General features: G+C 42.4%; 1 protein-coding gene across 2 annotated transcripts; it reads left to right on the plus strand.

Moving 5' to 3' along the window:
- Window positions 1–66: 66 nt before the first annotated feature.
- LOC118396407 (G/T mismatch-specific thymine DNA glycosylase-like) lies at window positions 67–10,838 on the plus strand. Of its 2 annotated transcripts, none has more exons than XM_035790586.2 (11): window positions 67–229; window positions 513–583; window positions 1,367–1,590; window positions 1,995–2,194; window positions 2,448–2,517; window positions 2,794–2,929; window positions 3,097–3,179; window positions 3,292–3,386; window positions 3,650–3,824; window positions 10,034–10,165; window positions 10,368–10,838. In XM_035790586.2, exons 2-11 carry the CDS (start codon window positions 528–530, stop codon window positions 10,511–10,513), a joined length of 1,317 nt encoding a protein of 438 aa, XP_035646479.1. In that variant the 5' UTR covers window positions 67–229; window positions 513–527; the 3' UTR covers window positions 10,514–10,838. The 2 variants fall into 2 exon arrangements, with proteins under 2 accessions (XP_035646479.1, XP_035646480.1); XM_035790587.2 differs by having other exon boundaries at window positions 68–229; window positions 10,034–10,159.
- Window positions 10,839–13,224: the final 2,386 nt, after the last annotated feature.

Consider the following 13,224-nt stretch of genomic DNA (forward strand, 5'->3'; position numbering starts at 1 on the left):
CTACATTTAAATATAATGGGTTAATGGCACAAAAAGCCAAGTTGATGTGAGCCCAGATCCATACTCCAACCCAGTAGGTGGCGACAATGCAAATACTTTTTCTAAGAACAAGCCAACAAACTGAAGACAGATCCCCCCAATGTTCCTAAATGGTCTTTGTTTTGGGTGCATTGATCGCCCTCATTCGGTGCATTTGCTGAAAAGGGAATTGTAAACATATGTATAACAGGTATGTCTATACACAACATCTTTTATTAGTTACGCTAGCACGTTTATATACCCTCCTCACAATTTTCCAGAAAGCTTTTTTTTAGTATAGTAGACTGTGTAGCTGGAATGAATGTTGGTTGTCCGTAGCCCTTCCTACCACCAGACGTCTTTGTGGTGCTATGATAACAATCCGTTTGCCAAATCTAAAGACCTACAGCTTGTCAATACTCCTACTGTGGTAACTTAGAGCGTAAAGGCATATCATTGTAGCTAACAGCAACATGAATATTAATTTATTTAAGTAAATCCTCGTAAAGATGGAAGAAAAGCAGTATACGTCACTGACGGTTCCTACGGATTATCTCCAACAGTGGTGAGTTGTCCTCCAAATGTATTGGTGTTGGAGGGTTTGCTTAAAATACAATTGTTGTGGAGTGTCAGTGCAGTCTTTGTCATGATGAAATAAATAGCCTTTTGTAACAACTGACAACAGTTACTATTGTCGAGGCCTACACTAGGCAATGCTTAATTGTCATCAAAAACACATTCAGGAAAAAAAGCATGCTTCTTATTGCAACACTACTTTTAAAATGAAGAAGCAATAATGGTCTGTATAGACAGAGACAGGCAGGAATTCAGAAAAACAGACCGACAAAACAAAGACATCTCTCTACATGTTACATGATCAAATGTAAGATTTGCAATGAAAAAAAAACGGTAATTGAAAGTGTATATGCAAAGTTACTCTGTTGATGCAGAGTATGAGGTAACGTGTCATTGATAGGCCATTTACATTTAACTAAAGTAGTCCTAGACCTTAAAATATGCTTCATTAAAACATGGTCATTAATAGCACACATCCATATCAAATGATTGGCCCATAAGTAGGGCCATAAGTTTTTTTTTCCTGACCAGAAAACGACATGTCAAACCAATGTGTGTGTGAAACATGTATTCTTTGAAGGCCGCTAATCATTGATGTAAACTCATTCTCAGATCCTAGGAGCATGAACAATTTCTCTATGGGCCCTCCCATCGTTGGTGCGCCATTTGTTTGTCATCAGTTTCGTCTCGTGTCGGGACAAATCCCATGAAGACAAAAGAAGATAGTGTCACCCCAGTCTGCCTCTTGTCCTGTTGTCTTCTCGACCTGTAGGTACCAGTCCACCCAGCAGCACCCCCAAGCTCAACATGTGATGCAGTACCATAACACAGGTCATATGGGCCATTACATGGAGGGATCCAGAGAGGACCGGGTCATGACAGAGCTGTCGGTCCACCAGGAGCTCCCAGTCCACCAAGAGCTGGACTTCCATCATGACTTCCTCGGCCATCAAGAGCCAATTGTCCAACATCATCAGCCTGTGGATACATCACAAGGTATGTGATTACTGCCCCTCCCCCTACTTAGCCATGCAATCTACCATGTTTGCTTGGTAAATATTTGTACAGCTCAATTTGCCACTCTGTGCTCTCTTTCCTCCACATACCGTAAGCACATTTCCACCAGTCCCCATCTCCCTGGTATTAACATGAATTCACCCATCCTCGTGCAGTGCTGTTCCTGTAATCAATTGGTCAATCAATTAAATTATGTTTGTCTCGCACCATTCGCAGAATTAGTGGGCATGTTTGAGACTACATTGCAGTCGGACTGCACAGGATCACTGATCTAGAAATCACCTTGCTTCCCAGATAGGCACTCATTATGTGATCAAGATAAGCGATTCTGTAAATGGCCTGAAACAGATTCACCTGAAACGTGTTCATTTTCTTTCTTTTAGCTCCAATGCCAGGGAAGAGAAAGAGAGGTAGGCCTCCCAAACAGAAGCCGGGGGAGGGCCAACCGCAGGAGGAACACGATCAGGCAGAAGCTCTGAAGAAAGCCAAAAGGACCCTTAACCGCTTCAATGGCATGTCAGTGGATGAGGTCATGGCCAAAACCCTGCCAGACATTATTGACCACAACCTCGACATTTTGATAGTGAGTTTTAACGTCATTCAACGAGTGACATTTTCGGAGTGGGAATGTCGAGTAGGACTTTTGATGTGAAGTTTGGCTACATTTTGCTTTATGTGTACCATTTTCCCCTAATGATAGCCCGTGGATCAAACGCAAATGTTAATTAGATTAAAGCTATAAATTGTGTGAATCTCAAAAATTACTACTTTAAAAAAAAAAAAAAAAAATCTCTAGCATGTTGCAATAATAAGGTATTGTATTATCCCTTTCTCAGATTGGTATCAATCCAGGACTATTGTCAGCCTACAAGGGACGACATTACCCAAACCCAGGAAATCATTTTTGTACGTTTCACTCAGTATTCTTTTTTTCACTTCTATTTCCATATATCCAGAATACTGTAATATGACACTCTGACTGCCTGATCAGGGTCATGTTTATTGGGGCACACCGTAGCAAAACAAAAGCTAGCTGTTCTTGTTGGACAAGTTCAGATAGTACCTCCCTGCTTAACTCATTTGAGACAGCTTTCTTCCTTTTTGTACCTAAGTGAGCACGGCCCACATTATTAGTAACATTACGATGAAAGTGATTGAGCTTGTTCTTGTTTCGGAACTTAGGGAAATGCCTGTTCCTCTCTGGTCTTACTGATGAGCAACTCAACCACATGCACGATCAAAACTTACCGGAGAAGTATGGCATTGGCTTTACCAACATGGTGGAGAGGACAACGCCAGGAAGCAAAGACCTCTCAAGGTGTCAAACCCCATTTTCTTCAAATGTATAGTTATTGTCAAATGTATGTTATTTAACATGCCATCACAGTAATATTTATAGTAATACAACTACCTTGCATGATGTGTTTTCTTTTCAGTTTAGAATTGCCATCATGGTAATTTGGCTAACTATTGCTATTTCTACAGCAAAGAGTTTCGTGAAGGAGGCCATCAATTGGTAGAGAAGCTGAAGAAATACAAACCGCTAATTGCAGCTTTCAATGGAAAATGTGAGAACATTTTCGAGGATATCAGTAATTAGAATTGTATTTTTTTAATGCTGCCTTTTACACTTAACTTACTATTAAAAATGATATTCATTGCATTGCTCTTCTTTGGCAGGTATTTACGAAATTTTCAGCAAAGAGATCTTTGGAGTGAAGGCAAAGAAACTCGAGTTCGGCTTACAGCCGTACACAATCCCAGAAACCGAAACGGTAAGTAGTTTTACCAAAATAGAAAGAAGTCGCAAATGTTTGTATTTTGATGTTTGTAGCCATTCTCTCATTGGCTGTTCCTCTAATTGGCTCTTCCTACTGTTGTTTTGGGGTCTGTTCAAGAGGGTGCGGCGTTATAGAATATTCAGATAGAAATATATTGTGTGTCGATCAAGTTTAGTGTTTGTGAGTCATGTCGGCTCTACACATTACATTCCTACCTGCAATGTTGCGAACGTTTTCACTCATTAAATACACCCCAGGTGTGCTACTTGATGCCCTCGTCAAGCCCCCGCTGTGCCCAGTTCCCCCGCGCTCAGGACAAGGTTCACTTCTACATCAAGCTGAAGGAGCTACGGGACAAGATCAAGGGTGTGGCCCCAGTCGCCCGTGAGGTGCAAGAGACAGAGTACCACTTCGACTTGGGACTTGCCAAAGGTAACTGAATTAGTCTCCATTTGCCACACTTAAGTCTCGTTCATTTGGCTATTTCAGAACGAATGTGTGAAAGCTGGATACTGAATCTCTTATACAGTGCATCAGAAAGTATTCAAACCCCTTGATTTATTCCACATTTTTGTTGTTACAGGCAGAAATCACAATGGATTACATGTATACAGTACCAGTCAAAAGTTTGGACACACCTACTCATTCCAGGGTTTTTCTTCATTTTTACTATTTTCTACGATGTACAATAATAGTGAAGACATCAAAACTATGAAATATAACACATATGGATGTATGAATGTAGTAACCAAAAAAGTGTTAAGACAAATCAAAATATAGCCACCCTTTGCCTTGATGACAGCTTTGCACACTCTTGGCATTCTCAAAACCAGCTTCACCTGGAATGCTTTTCAAACAGTCTTGAAGGAGTTCCCACATATGCTGAGCACTTGTTGGCTGCTTTTCCTTCACTTTGAAGTCCAACTCATCCCAAACCATCTCAATTGGGTTGAGGTCAGGTAATTGTGGAGAGCAGGTCATTTGATGCAGCACTCCATCACTCTCCTTGGTCAAATAGCCCTTACACAGTCTGGAGGTGAGTTGCATCATTGTCCTGTTGAAAAGCAAATGATTGTCCCACTAAGTGCAAACCAGATGGAATGGCGTATCGCTGCAGAATGCTTGTGGTAGCCATGCTGGTTAAGTGTACCTTGAATGCTAAATGAATCACCAACAGTGTCACCAGCAAAACACCATCACACCACCTCCTCCATGCTTAACGGTGGGAACCACATATGCGGACATCATCCGTTAACCTACTCTGCATCTCAAAGACAGCGGTTGGAACCCAAAATCTCAAATTTGGACTCATCAGACCAAAGGACAGATTTCCACCGGTCTAATGTCCATTGATCGTGTTTTTTGGCCCAAGCAAGTCTCTTCTTCTTATTGGTGTCCTTTAGTAGTGTTTTCTTTGCAGCAATTTGACCATGAAGGCCTGATTTACGCAGTCTCCTCTGAACAATTGATGTTGAGATGGTGTCTGTTCTTTGAACTCAGAAGCATTTATTTTGGCTACAATCTGAAGTGTAGTTAACTCTAATAAACGTATCCTCTACAGCAGAGGTAACTCTGGGTCACTTGAAGAAACTTTCAAAGTTCTTGACATTTTCTGGATTGACTGACCTTCATGTCTTAAAGTAATGATGGACTGTCGTTTCTCTTTGCTTATTTGAGCTGTTCTTGCCATAATATGGACTTGGTCTTTTACCAAATAGGTCTATCTTCTGTATACCACCCCTACCTTGTCACAACACCACTGATTGGCTCAAATGCATTAAGAAGGAAATAAAGGCACACATGTTAATTGAAATGCATTCCAGGTGACTACCTCATGAAGCTGGTTGAGAGAATGCCTAGTGTGCAAAGCTGTCATCAAGGCAGAGGGTGGCTACATTGAAGAATCTCAAATATAAAATATGTTGATTTGTTTAACACTTTTTTTGGTTACTACTTAACACTTTTTTTGGTTACTACATGATTCCGTATGTGTTATTTCATAGTTTCGATGTCTTCACTTATTATTCTACAATGTAAAAATAAAGTAAAATCCTGGAATGAGTACAACATTTTAATTGGTGCTGTGTGTGTATATATACATTATCTTCACACAATACCCCCTACTGACAAAGTGAAAACATGTTTAGGCATTTTTATTGAAAATTAAATGCTGAATTTTATTTCTGTAAATATTTACACCCCTGAGTCAATACATGTTAGAATTAACTTTGGCAGTCTTTCTGAGTAAGTCTCTTAAGAGCTTTGCACATCTGGATTGTACAATTATTTGCACATTCTTTTAAACATTTCTCAAGCTCTGTCAAGTTGGTTGTTGACCATTGCTAGACAGCCATTTTCAAGTCTTACCATAGATTTTCAAGCAGATTTAAGTCAAAACTGCAACTATGCCACTCAGGAACATTCAATGCGGTCTTGGTAAGCAACTCCAGTGAATATTTGATCTTGTGTTTTATGTTATTGTCCTGCTGAAACGTGAATATGTTTCCCGGTGTCTGTTGGAAATCCAACTGAACCAGGTTTTCCTCTAGGATTTTGTCTGTGCTTTGCTCCATTCTGTCTCTTTTTTTTTTATCCTGAAAAACTCCCCAGTCCTTAACGATTACAAGCATACCCATAGCATGATGCACCCACCACCATGTTTGAAAATATGAAGAGTGGTACTCAGTGATGTGTTGTATATGCCCCAACAGTTTAGCAATGTCTAACACTTCACAACAATACACACATCTAAAGTAAAAGAATGGAGTTAATAAATACATCAATATTAGGACGAGCAATGTCAGTGGCATTAACTAAAATACAGTAGATTAGAATAAAGCATGTACATATGAAATGAGTAAAGCGTTATGTAAACATTTGACCAGTGATTCTATGTAAATACCCTAGCAGACTAAGGTGCAGGGTTGAGTAGCCGGGTGGTAGACGGCTATTTAACAGTCTGATGGCTTTGAGATAGAAGCTGTTTTTCAGACTCTCGGTCCCAGCTTTGATGTGCCTGTACTGACCTCGCCTTCTGTATGGTAGTGGGGTGAACAGGCCGTGGATCGTGTGGTTGATGTCCTTGATGATCTTTTTTGGGTAGGAGGGGGCTGCGCATTCAACCTTGTGGGGCCCGTGTGTTGAGGATCAGCAAGTGAAGGTGTTGTTTCCTAGCTTCATCACCTGGGGGCGGCCCGTCAGGAAGTCCAGGACCCAGTTGCACAGGGCGGGGTTCAGACCCAGGGCCCTGAGCTTAATGAGCTTGGAGGGTAGTATGGTGCTGAATGATGAGCAATAGTCAATGAACAGTATTCTTACATAGGTATTACTCTTATCCACATGGGATAGGGAGGTATGCAGTGCAATGGCAATTGCATAGTCTGTGGATCTATTGGGTAGTGTAAGGTAGAGGTGACATGATCTTTAACTAGCCTTTCAAATTACTTTGTGATGACAGAAGTGAGTGCTACGGGGCGATATTCATTTAGTTCAGTTACCTTTGCTTTCTTGGGTACTGGAACAATGGTGGCCATATTGAAGCATGTGGGGACAGCAGACTGGGATAGGGTGAGATTGAATATGTCCGTAAACACTCCAGCCAGCTGGTCTGCGCTGTCTCTGAGGACGCTGCTAGGGATGCCGTTTGGGCTGGCAGCCCTGCGAGGGTTAACATGTTTAAATGTCTTACTCACGTTGGCCTCGGAGAACGAGAGCCCGCAGTCCTTGGGAGCGGTCTGCGTCGGGGACACTGTGTTATCGTCAAAGCGGGTCGAAGGAGGTGTTTAGCTTGTCCGGGAGCAAGACGTCAGTGTCTGCGACGTGGATGATGTTCCCTCTGTAGTCCGTGATTGGCTGTAGACCCTGCTACATACGTTTCATGTCAGAGCTGTTGAATTGCGACTCCACTTTGTCTCTGTACTGACGTTTTGCCTGTTTAAATGTTTTACGGAGGGAATAACTACACTTTTTATTCAGCTTTATTGACTTGCCTAGTTAAATAAAGATAAAATAAATTCCCAGTCTCCTTGCCATGGTTAAATGCAGTGGTTTGCACTTTCAGTTTTGCGTGAATGCTGCCAACTATCCACGGTCTCTGGTTTGGGTAGGTTTTAATAGTCACAGTGAGAACAACATCTGCTATTCACGTGTCAGTGTATGCATCGATGTTATTCTCTGAACATATCCCAGTCCACGTTATCGAAACAATCTTGAAGCATGGATTCCGATTGGTCAGACCAGCGTTGAATATACCTTAGCATGGGCACTTCCTGTTTGAGTTTCTGCCTATAGGAAGGGAGGAGCAAAATGGACTCAACTCCGGAGAGTTAGTTATTACTGTCTGCGCAATGTACTGAGAATCCAGCTGCCTGTATGGATGGGGACAGTATATCCGGAGAGAGCCATGATTCTGTGAAACAGAGTATGTTACAGTCCCTGATGTCTCTCTGGAAGGAGATTCTCGCCCTGAGCTCGTCTACTTTATTGTCCAGAGACTGAAGATTAGCGAGTAATATACTCGGAAGCGGTGGATGGTGTGCATGTCTCCAGAGTCTGATTAGAAGTCCACTCCGAATACCTCTTCTCCGCCGGCGATGTCTTGGAGCAGCCTCTGGGATAAGTTAAATTGCCCTGGGGGGGGGTACGAACTAAGGATCCAATTCGGGAAAGTCATATTCCTTGTAATGCTGGGGAGTTACCGCCGCTCTGATATCCAAAAGTTATTTCCGGCTGTATGTAACAATACAAACTTCTTGGGCAAATAATGTAAGGAATAACCCAACCCACAAACCCCCCCCCCTGGCCAAACACTCCCCTAACCCGGACAACGCTGGGCCTGTTGTGTGCTGCCCTATGGGACTCCCGATCACGGCTGGTTGTGACACAGCCTAGGAACAAACCAGGGTCTGTAGTGACGCCTCTTAGACCGCTGCGCCACTCGGGAGGCCCCTTTTCACTCTGTAATTTAGATTAGTATTGTGGAGAAACTACAATGTTGTTGATCCATCTTCAGTTTTCTCCTATCACAGCCATTACATTCTGTAACTGTTTTAAAGTCACCATTGGCCTCGTGGTAAATTTCCCTAATCGGTTTCCTTCCTTTCCGGCAACTGACTTAAGAAGGACGCCTGTATCATTGTAGTGACTGGGTGTGTATATATACACCATCCAAAGTGTAATTAATATCTTCATCATGCTCAAAGTGATATTCAATTTCTGCTTTTTTTCCCCCTTTACCATCTACCAATAGGTGCCCTTCTTTGCGAGGTATTGGAAAACCTCCCTGGTCTGTGTTTTGAAATTCGCTGCTTGACTGAGACCTTACATGTGAGGGGTACAGAGATGAGGTAGTCAATTAAAAGTCATGTTAAACTCTATTATTGCACACAGTGAGTCCATGCAACCTATGTGACTTGTTAAGCCAATTTTTACTCCTGAATGTATTTAGGCTTGCCATAAAAGGGGTTGAATACTTATGGACTCAAGACATAATCTATTCATAAAAAATTGTTACAAATTCTAAAAACATAATTCCACTGACATTATGGGGCATTGTGTGGAGGCCAGTGACACAATCTCAATTCAATCCATGTTACATTCAGGCTGTAACACAACAAAATGTGGGGAAAGTCAAGGGGTGTGAATACTTTCTGAAGGCACTATATACACTGAATATAATGTCATTGATAAGTAGGGGGTCCAATCAAAAACACACATTTTGAACCATGGGTAACATATGTTAATTGTGTAGATAACCCTCCAAGAAAAACGATGGTCCAAACATCAGGTCTCTATCATAAACGGTTTAAAAGTTGTTGGAGTGTTTACCCTTGTAATATGGTCAGAATTAGGGTGACAAAATCCATGGCAGTGGAAAAAGTGGTCGCGTCAGCTACGCTGAATTCTGTGCAAGAATTAAGGCGACTGGCTACGAGACAGGCTCACTTTCCCATTGAACTCATGTTTCTTGAATCCGCAGGACATAAAACAATATAGAGATAGGATTTTGAGTCATGACATGTAGTATTTTAGTATACTTTATATAGTTCTTTTTCAACGAGTTCTCACAGAAACAAGCGTATCTTTGCGAAATGTCAACGGAGCTTCGAGCGAATACCAAGCTGATTTTCAAAAGCCTTTTACATGAATTCAGCTCATGTCATGCTAATTTTACTTTCTGCGACCCACGGAAACTACTTAAGACAACGACCACAAATGTGTAAAATCCTCAAAAGTTCTGAAAAACCTGCATGGCTGTCAGAGCTCTGTGTTTATTATCGGATCTATTATCTTACGAAGTCCAACTTTTTAGATAATAATGTTTATTATATGTTAGAGAAAGATCCCACTGAATGATACAGAACATGAATAATCATTTGTATTGCTAAAATGTATGTTTAATAACATAAGGAAGTGAAATGTCATCACCAAAGTGCGTTTTCACCCACTCTGGGCACAGTGGGTGGACACCCTTGCATAATGAATATGACTGATATGATGATAATCATACGCTTCATGTTACGCAAATTATATTCAGTCGTTTGGTGTGCACGCAAAGGAGAAATGAATGTCATCCGTTTGTCAAGGCAGTTCAGAGTGTCGAAGATGAGTAACCTTGTATTTCCTGTATCGCTGCGCTACAGAGGATGCTAAGAGGATGGCCATCAAGGAAGAGCAGGTGGATCCGGAGTACGAGAACTGCGGTGGGGCGTCCCAGGATGCAAAGCAAAGCACCAGCTACTGCAACATTTCCTCCACCAAAGAGACCGGTGAGAGTAGGTTTCTGAAGACCAGAGTGCTTGTGTAAACTTTTGTTAGTTAACCTGTGCTGATCGAAAAGTAGACCCGAAAGATGAGACAAGTTAGCATCACTCGTCGTACAGGTTTTAAGTTTGTTAATCTAAAATGACATTTGTAATGAATATATTCTCTTTTTTTTTTTTTTTTTTTTTTTTTTTTTTTTTTTGCTTCTTTCAGGAATGCCCAGTAAGGACCAAGCTACAGCAATGAGCCACATGCCATACGACCAGTGGATGACACAGTCGTTTGCGGACCAGATACCGGACATTAGCTGTAACAGTAGCAATGTAGCTCAACCTCAGTTGGGAGCAGAAACCTTTTGAAGAAGGTCCCACAAGAAGAGTCATTGGGTCACACCGTTTGAGGCATCATAATGCATGCGTCACACTAGAAGGAAGACGGAGGGGAAATGGCCCATCTTGACTGGACTCCCATTTTCAAATCCTCTTTAAAACACAGGCCATTTTTTTTTCTTAATTTTGTAACTATTTATTGCATTTCATACAGCATGTGTCCAGTGTCTTATTTTTATATTTTTAAAGAATGGGAATTTTGTTGTATATCTCACTTGTGGAAGTGTAATTGTGCTCTGGAATTTTCAAGTTTGTTATTACCGAGATATTAAATCAGTTGTAAAACTGACAGTTATGTTGTGTGATCGCAGAACTTATTGATGTACATTGTTCATGACGCTTTAGGGCACACCGTATCAAAACCTATGGCAACGGGGACACGAAAACAAGCGTTCCTTTTGTTGAGATATTCGGATAGTTACCTCCCCGTTTGCTTCCGTTTTCTGTTCAGTGACTTCAACTGCTGAAAGGTTTGAAGAAAACAGAACAACGGGGATGAACTAAAATGTTAAGCGTTTTTTTTTTTTTTCGGTTTTTTTTTCGTACCGTGTGCCCTAATGACAATGATCCTAATTTCCATCTTCTGGATTCACGGCCACCTTGTCAGCAGTTCCAGCAGGCCTCTCAAGGCCTTTTTGCACACAGACAGTTTTCAGTTGCTCAAGATCAGGTAGCAGGCAGCCTCAGTTTCCTCCTTGTGACGGATGTTTATGGCGTTTGTATCACTCATTTTAATACTGACCCATATATTTCACTTCAGCAGAGCTGCAAAGTAATTGCCATATAAATGAGACCGGCGACTTACAATTTCACATGCGAAAGTGTTAATGCACCCAGAATTGAATCACGCCTTTCATTAAACAGAAATTAGCATGTCTTACCGTAACCAAAATGGTTAGGTTGAGGTGTTTATAATTTACATGGATTGTAGCTTTATTTTTTTATGTGACTAGGCAAGTCAGTTAAGAACAAATTCTTATTTACAATGATGGCCTACTGGGGAACAGTGGGTTAACTGCCTTGTTCAGAGTACAGAACGACAGATTTTTACCTTGTCAGCTCAGGGATTCGATCCAGCAACCTTTCGGTTACTGGCCCAACGCTCTAACCGCAAGGCTACCTGCAGCTGAGTCAAGCTCAAGATCACCATGTGCGATGCCAAGCATCGGCTGGAGGGGTGTAATGCTGACCGCCATTGAACTCTGGAGCAGTGGAAACACGTTCTCTGGAGTAATGAATCACGCTTCACCGTCTGGCAGTCCAACGGACAAATCTGGGTTTGGCGGATGCCAGGAGAACGCTACCTGCAGCAAAGCATAGTGCCAACTGTACATTTTGGTGGAGGAATAATGGTCTGGGGCTGTTCTTCATGGTTCGGGCTTGGCCCCTTAGTTCCAGTGAAGGGAAATCTTGACTGGCCCGCACAGAGCCCCGACCTCAACCCTATCGAACACCTTTGGGATGAATTGGAACACCGACTGCGAGCCAGGCCTAATCGCCCAACATCAGAGCACGACCTCACTAATGCTCATGGCTGAATAGAAGCAAGTCCCACAGCAATGTTCCAACATCTGGTGGAAAGCCTTCCCAGAAGAGTGGAAGCTGTTATAGCAGCAAAGGGGGGACCAACTCCATATTAATGCCCATGATTTTGGAATGAGATGTTTGACGAGTAGGTGACCAAAAGTATAACATATTTTAGAACATGCGCCCAAGTATGCTAATGAGCCCCTGTTTATTCTTGCTTCTCTTCCTCGCGAAGAGCATCTCTACTTTAGCGCTCATATTGGATCCCTGGTTTCTGGCTTAACGGCTCACAAGTGAACCATGAAAAATATCGCTGCAGGGCGTAGGTCTTAGGACTCTGTCGAGAGGTTGGGTACTAACCATTGTGTTCCTCAAAATGGCCAGTGCTATCCCGTCCCAGGACGAACCTCGCCCGTCACTCAAACCCCCCACGTTCTAGTGCTTGCAGTTCCATGATTGCGGGAAAGATTCCCACCCTCTATGCATCAATTCCTTGGATTAGGAACACGCCCAAGAGGTGCTCAAGGACCCGGAGTCAAGAGAGCAGGTCTGAAAAGGAGGGTTAAATGGGCTTATATCTCGATAGCCCCTCTTGCCTCCGAGCCAACAGCGATAGCTGAGGCTCAGCTCTCCGCATCAGAGCCCAGTTGGGCCGAGATCATGGATAACCTAAACTCCCCCCTCCTCACTGTCTGACGACGTAAGAACCGACTTGCCTAGTTAAATAAAGGTTAAATAAAAAGGAAGACGAGGATGACAATGGGATTAATCTTATGGATATCCTTGAGATAGCGCAGGTAATGGGGATGACCCCAGCCTGGAAATGTGCAACAAGGAGGAAGTCTCTCACGACATGTTACTATCGACACCAGTGCCTCACTCCCTGGGAAGGCGGAACACTTTACTGCCTCCGTTCTTTCAGAGGACTTACAAGCCCTCAGCCCAAGCAAGAGCTTCTAATGAGACCTTTTTATTGTTAGCATGTCAGGCTTAGCAACTGGACTCAAGACACCCTAGACCCAGATGCTTGGGAGGTTATTTGGCCATTGGCCCAGTTTTATTGCAAGGAATTATAAATCGGTCAAACACAGGCAAGGGCTGGGTTATAAACTACACCCTGTCCCTTTCTTCACTGGGGAGAATCACTGAGGACA

This window comes from Oncorhynchus keta, chromosome 17 (assembly GCF_023373465.1).
Source record: "Oncorhynchus keta strain PuntledgeMale-10-30-2019 chromosome 17, Oket_V2, whole genome shotgun sequence".
Classification (NCBI taxonomy): Eukaryota; Metazoa; Chordata; class Actinopteri; order Salmoniformes; family Salmonidae; genus Oncorhynchus; species Oncorhynchus keta.

Coding starts and splice junctions, on each gene's coding strand:
- LOC118396407 (XM_035790586.2), top strand. CDS start 528: ATGGAAGAAAAGCAGTATACGTCACTGACGGTTCCTACGGATTATCTC. Junction 2,195..2,447: donor ACAACCTCGACATTTTGATA/GTGAGTTTTAAC, acceptor TCCCTTTCTCAG/ATTGGTATCAATCCAGGACT. Junction 3,387..3,649: donor CAATCCCAGAAACCGAAACG/GTAAGTAGTTTT, acceptor AATACACCCCAG/GTGTGCTACTTGATGCCCTC.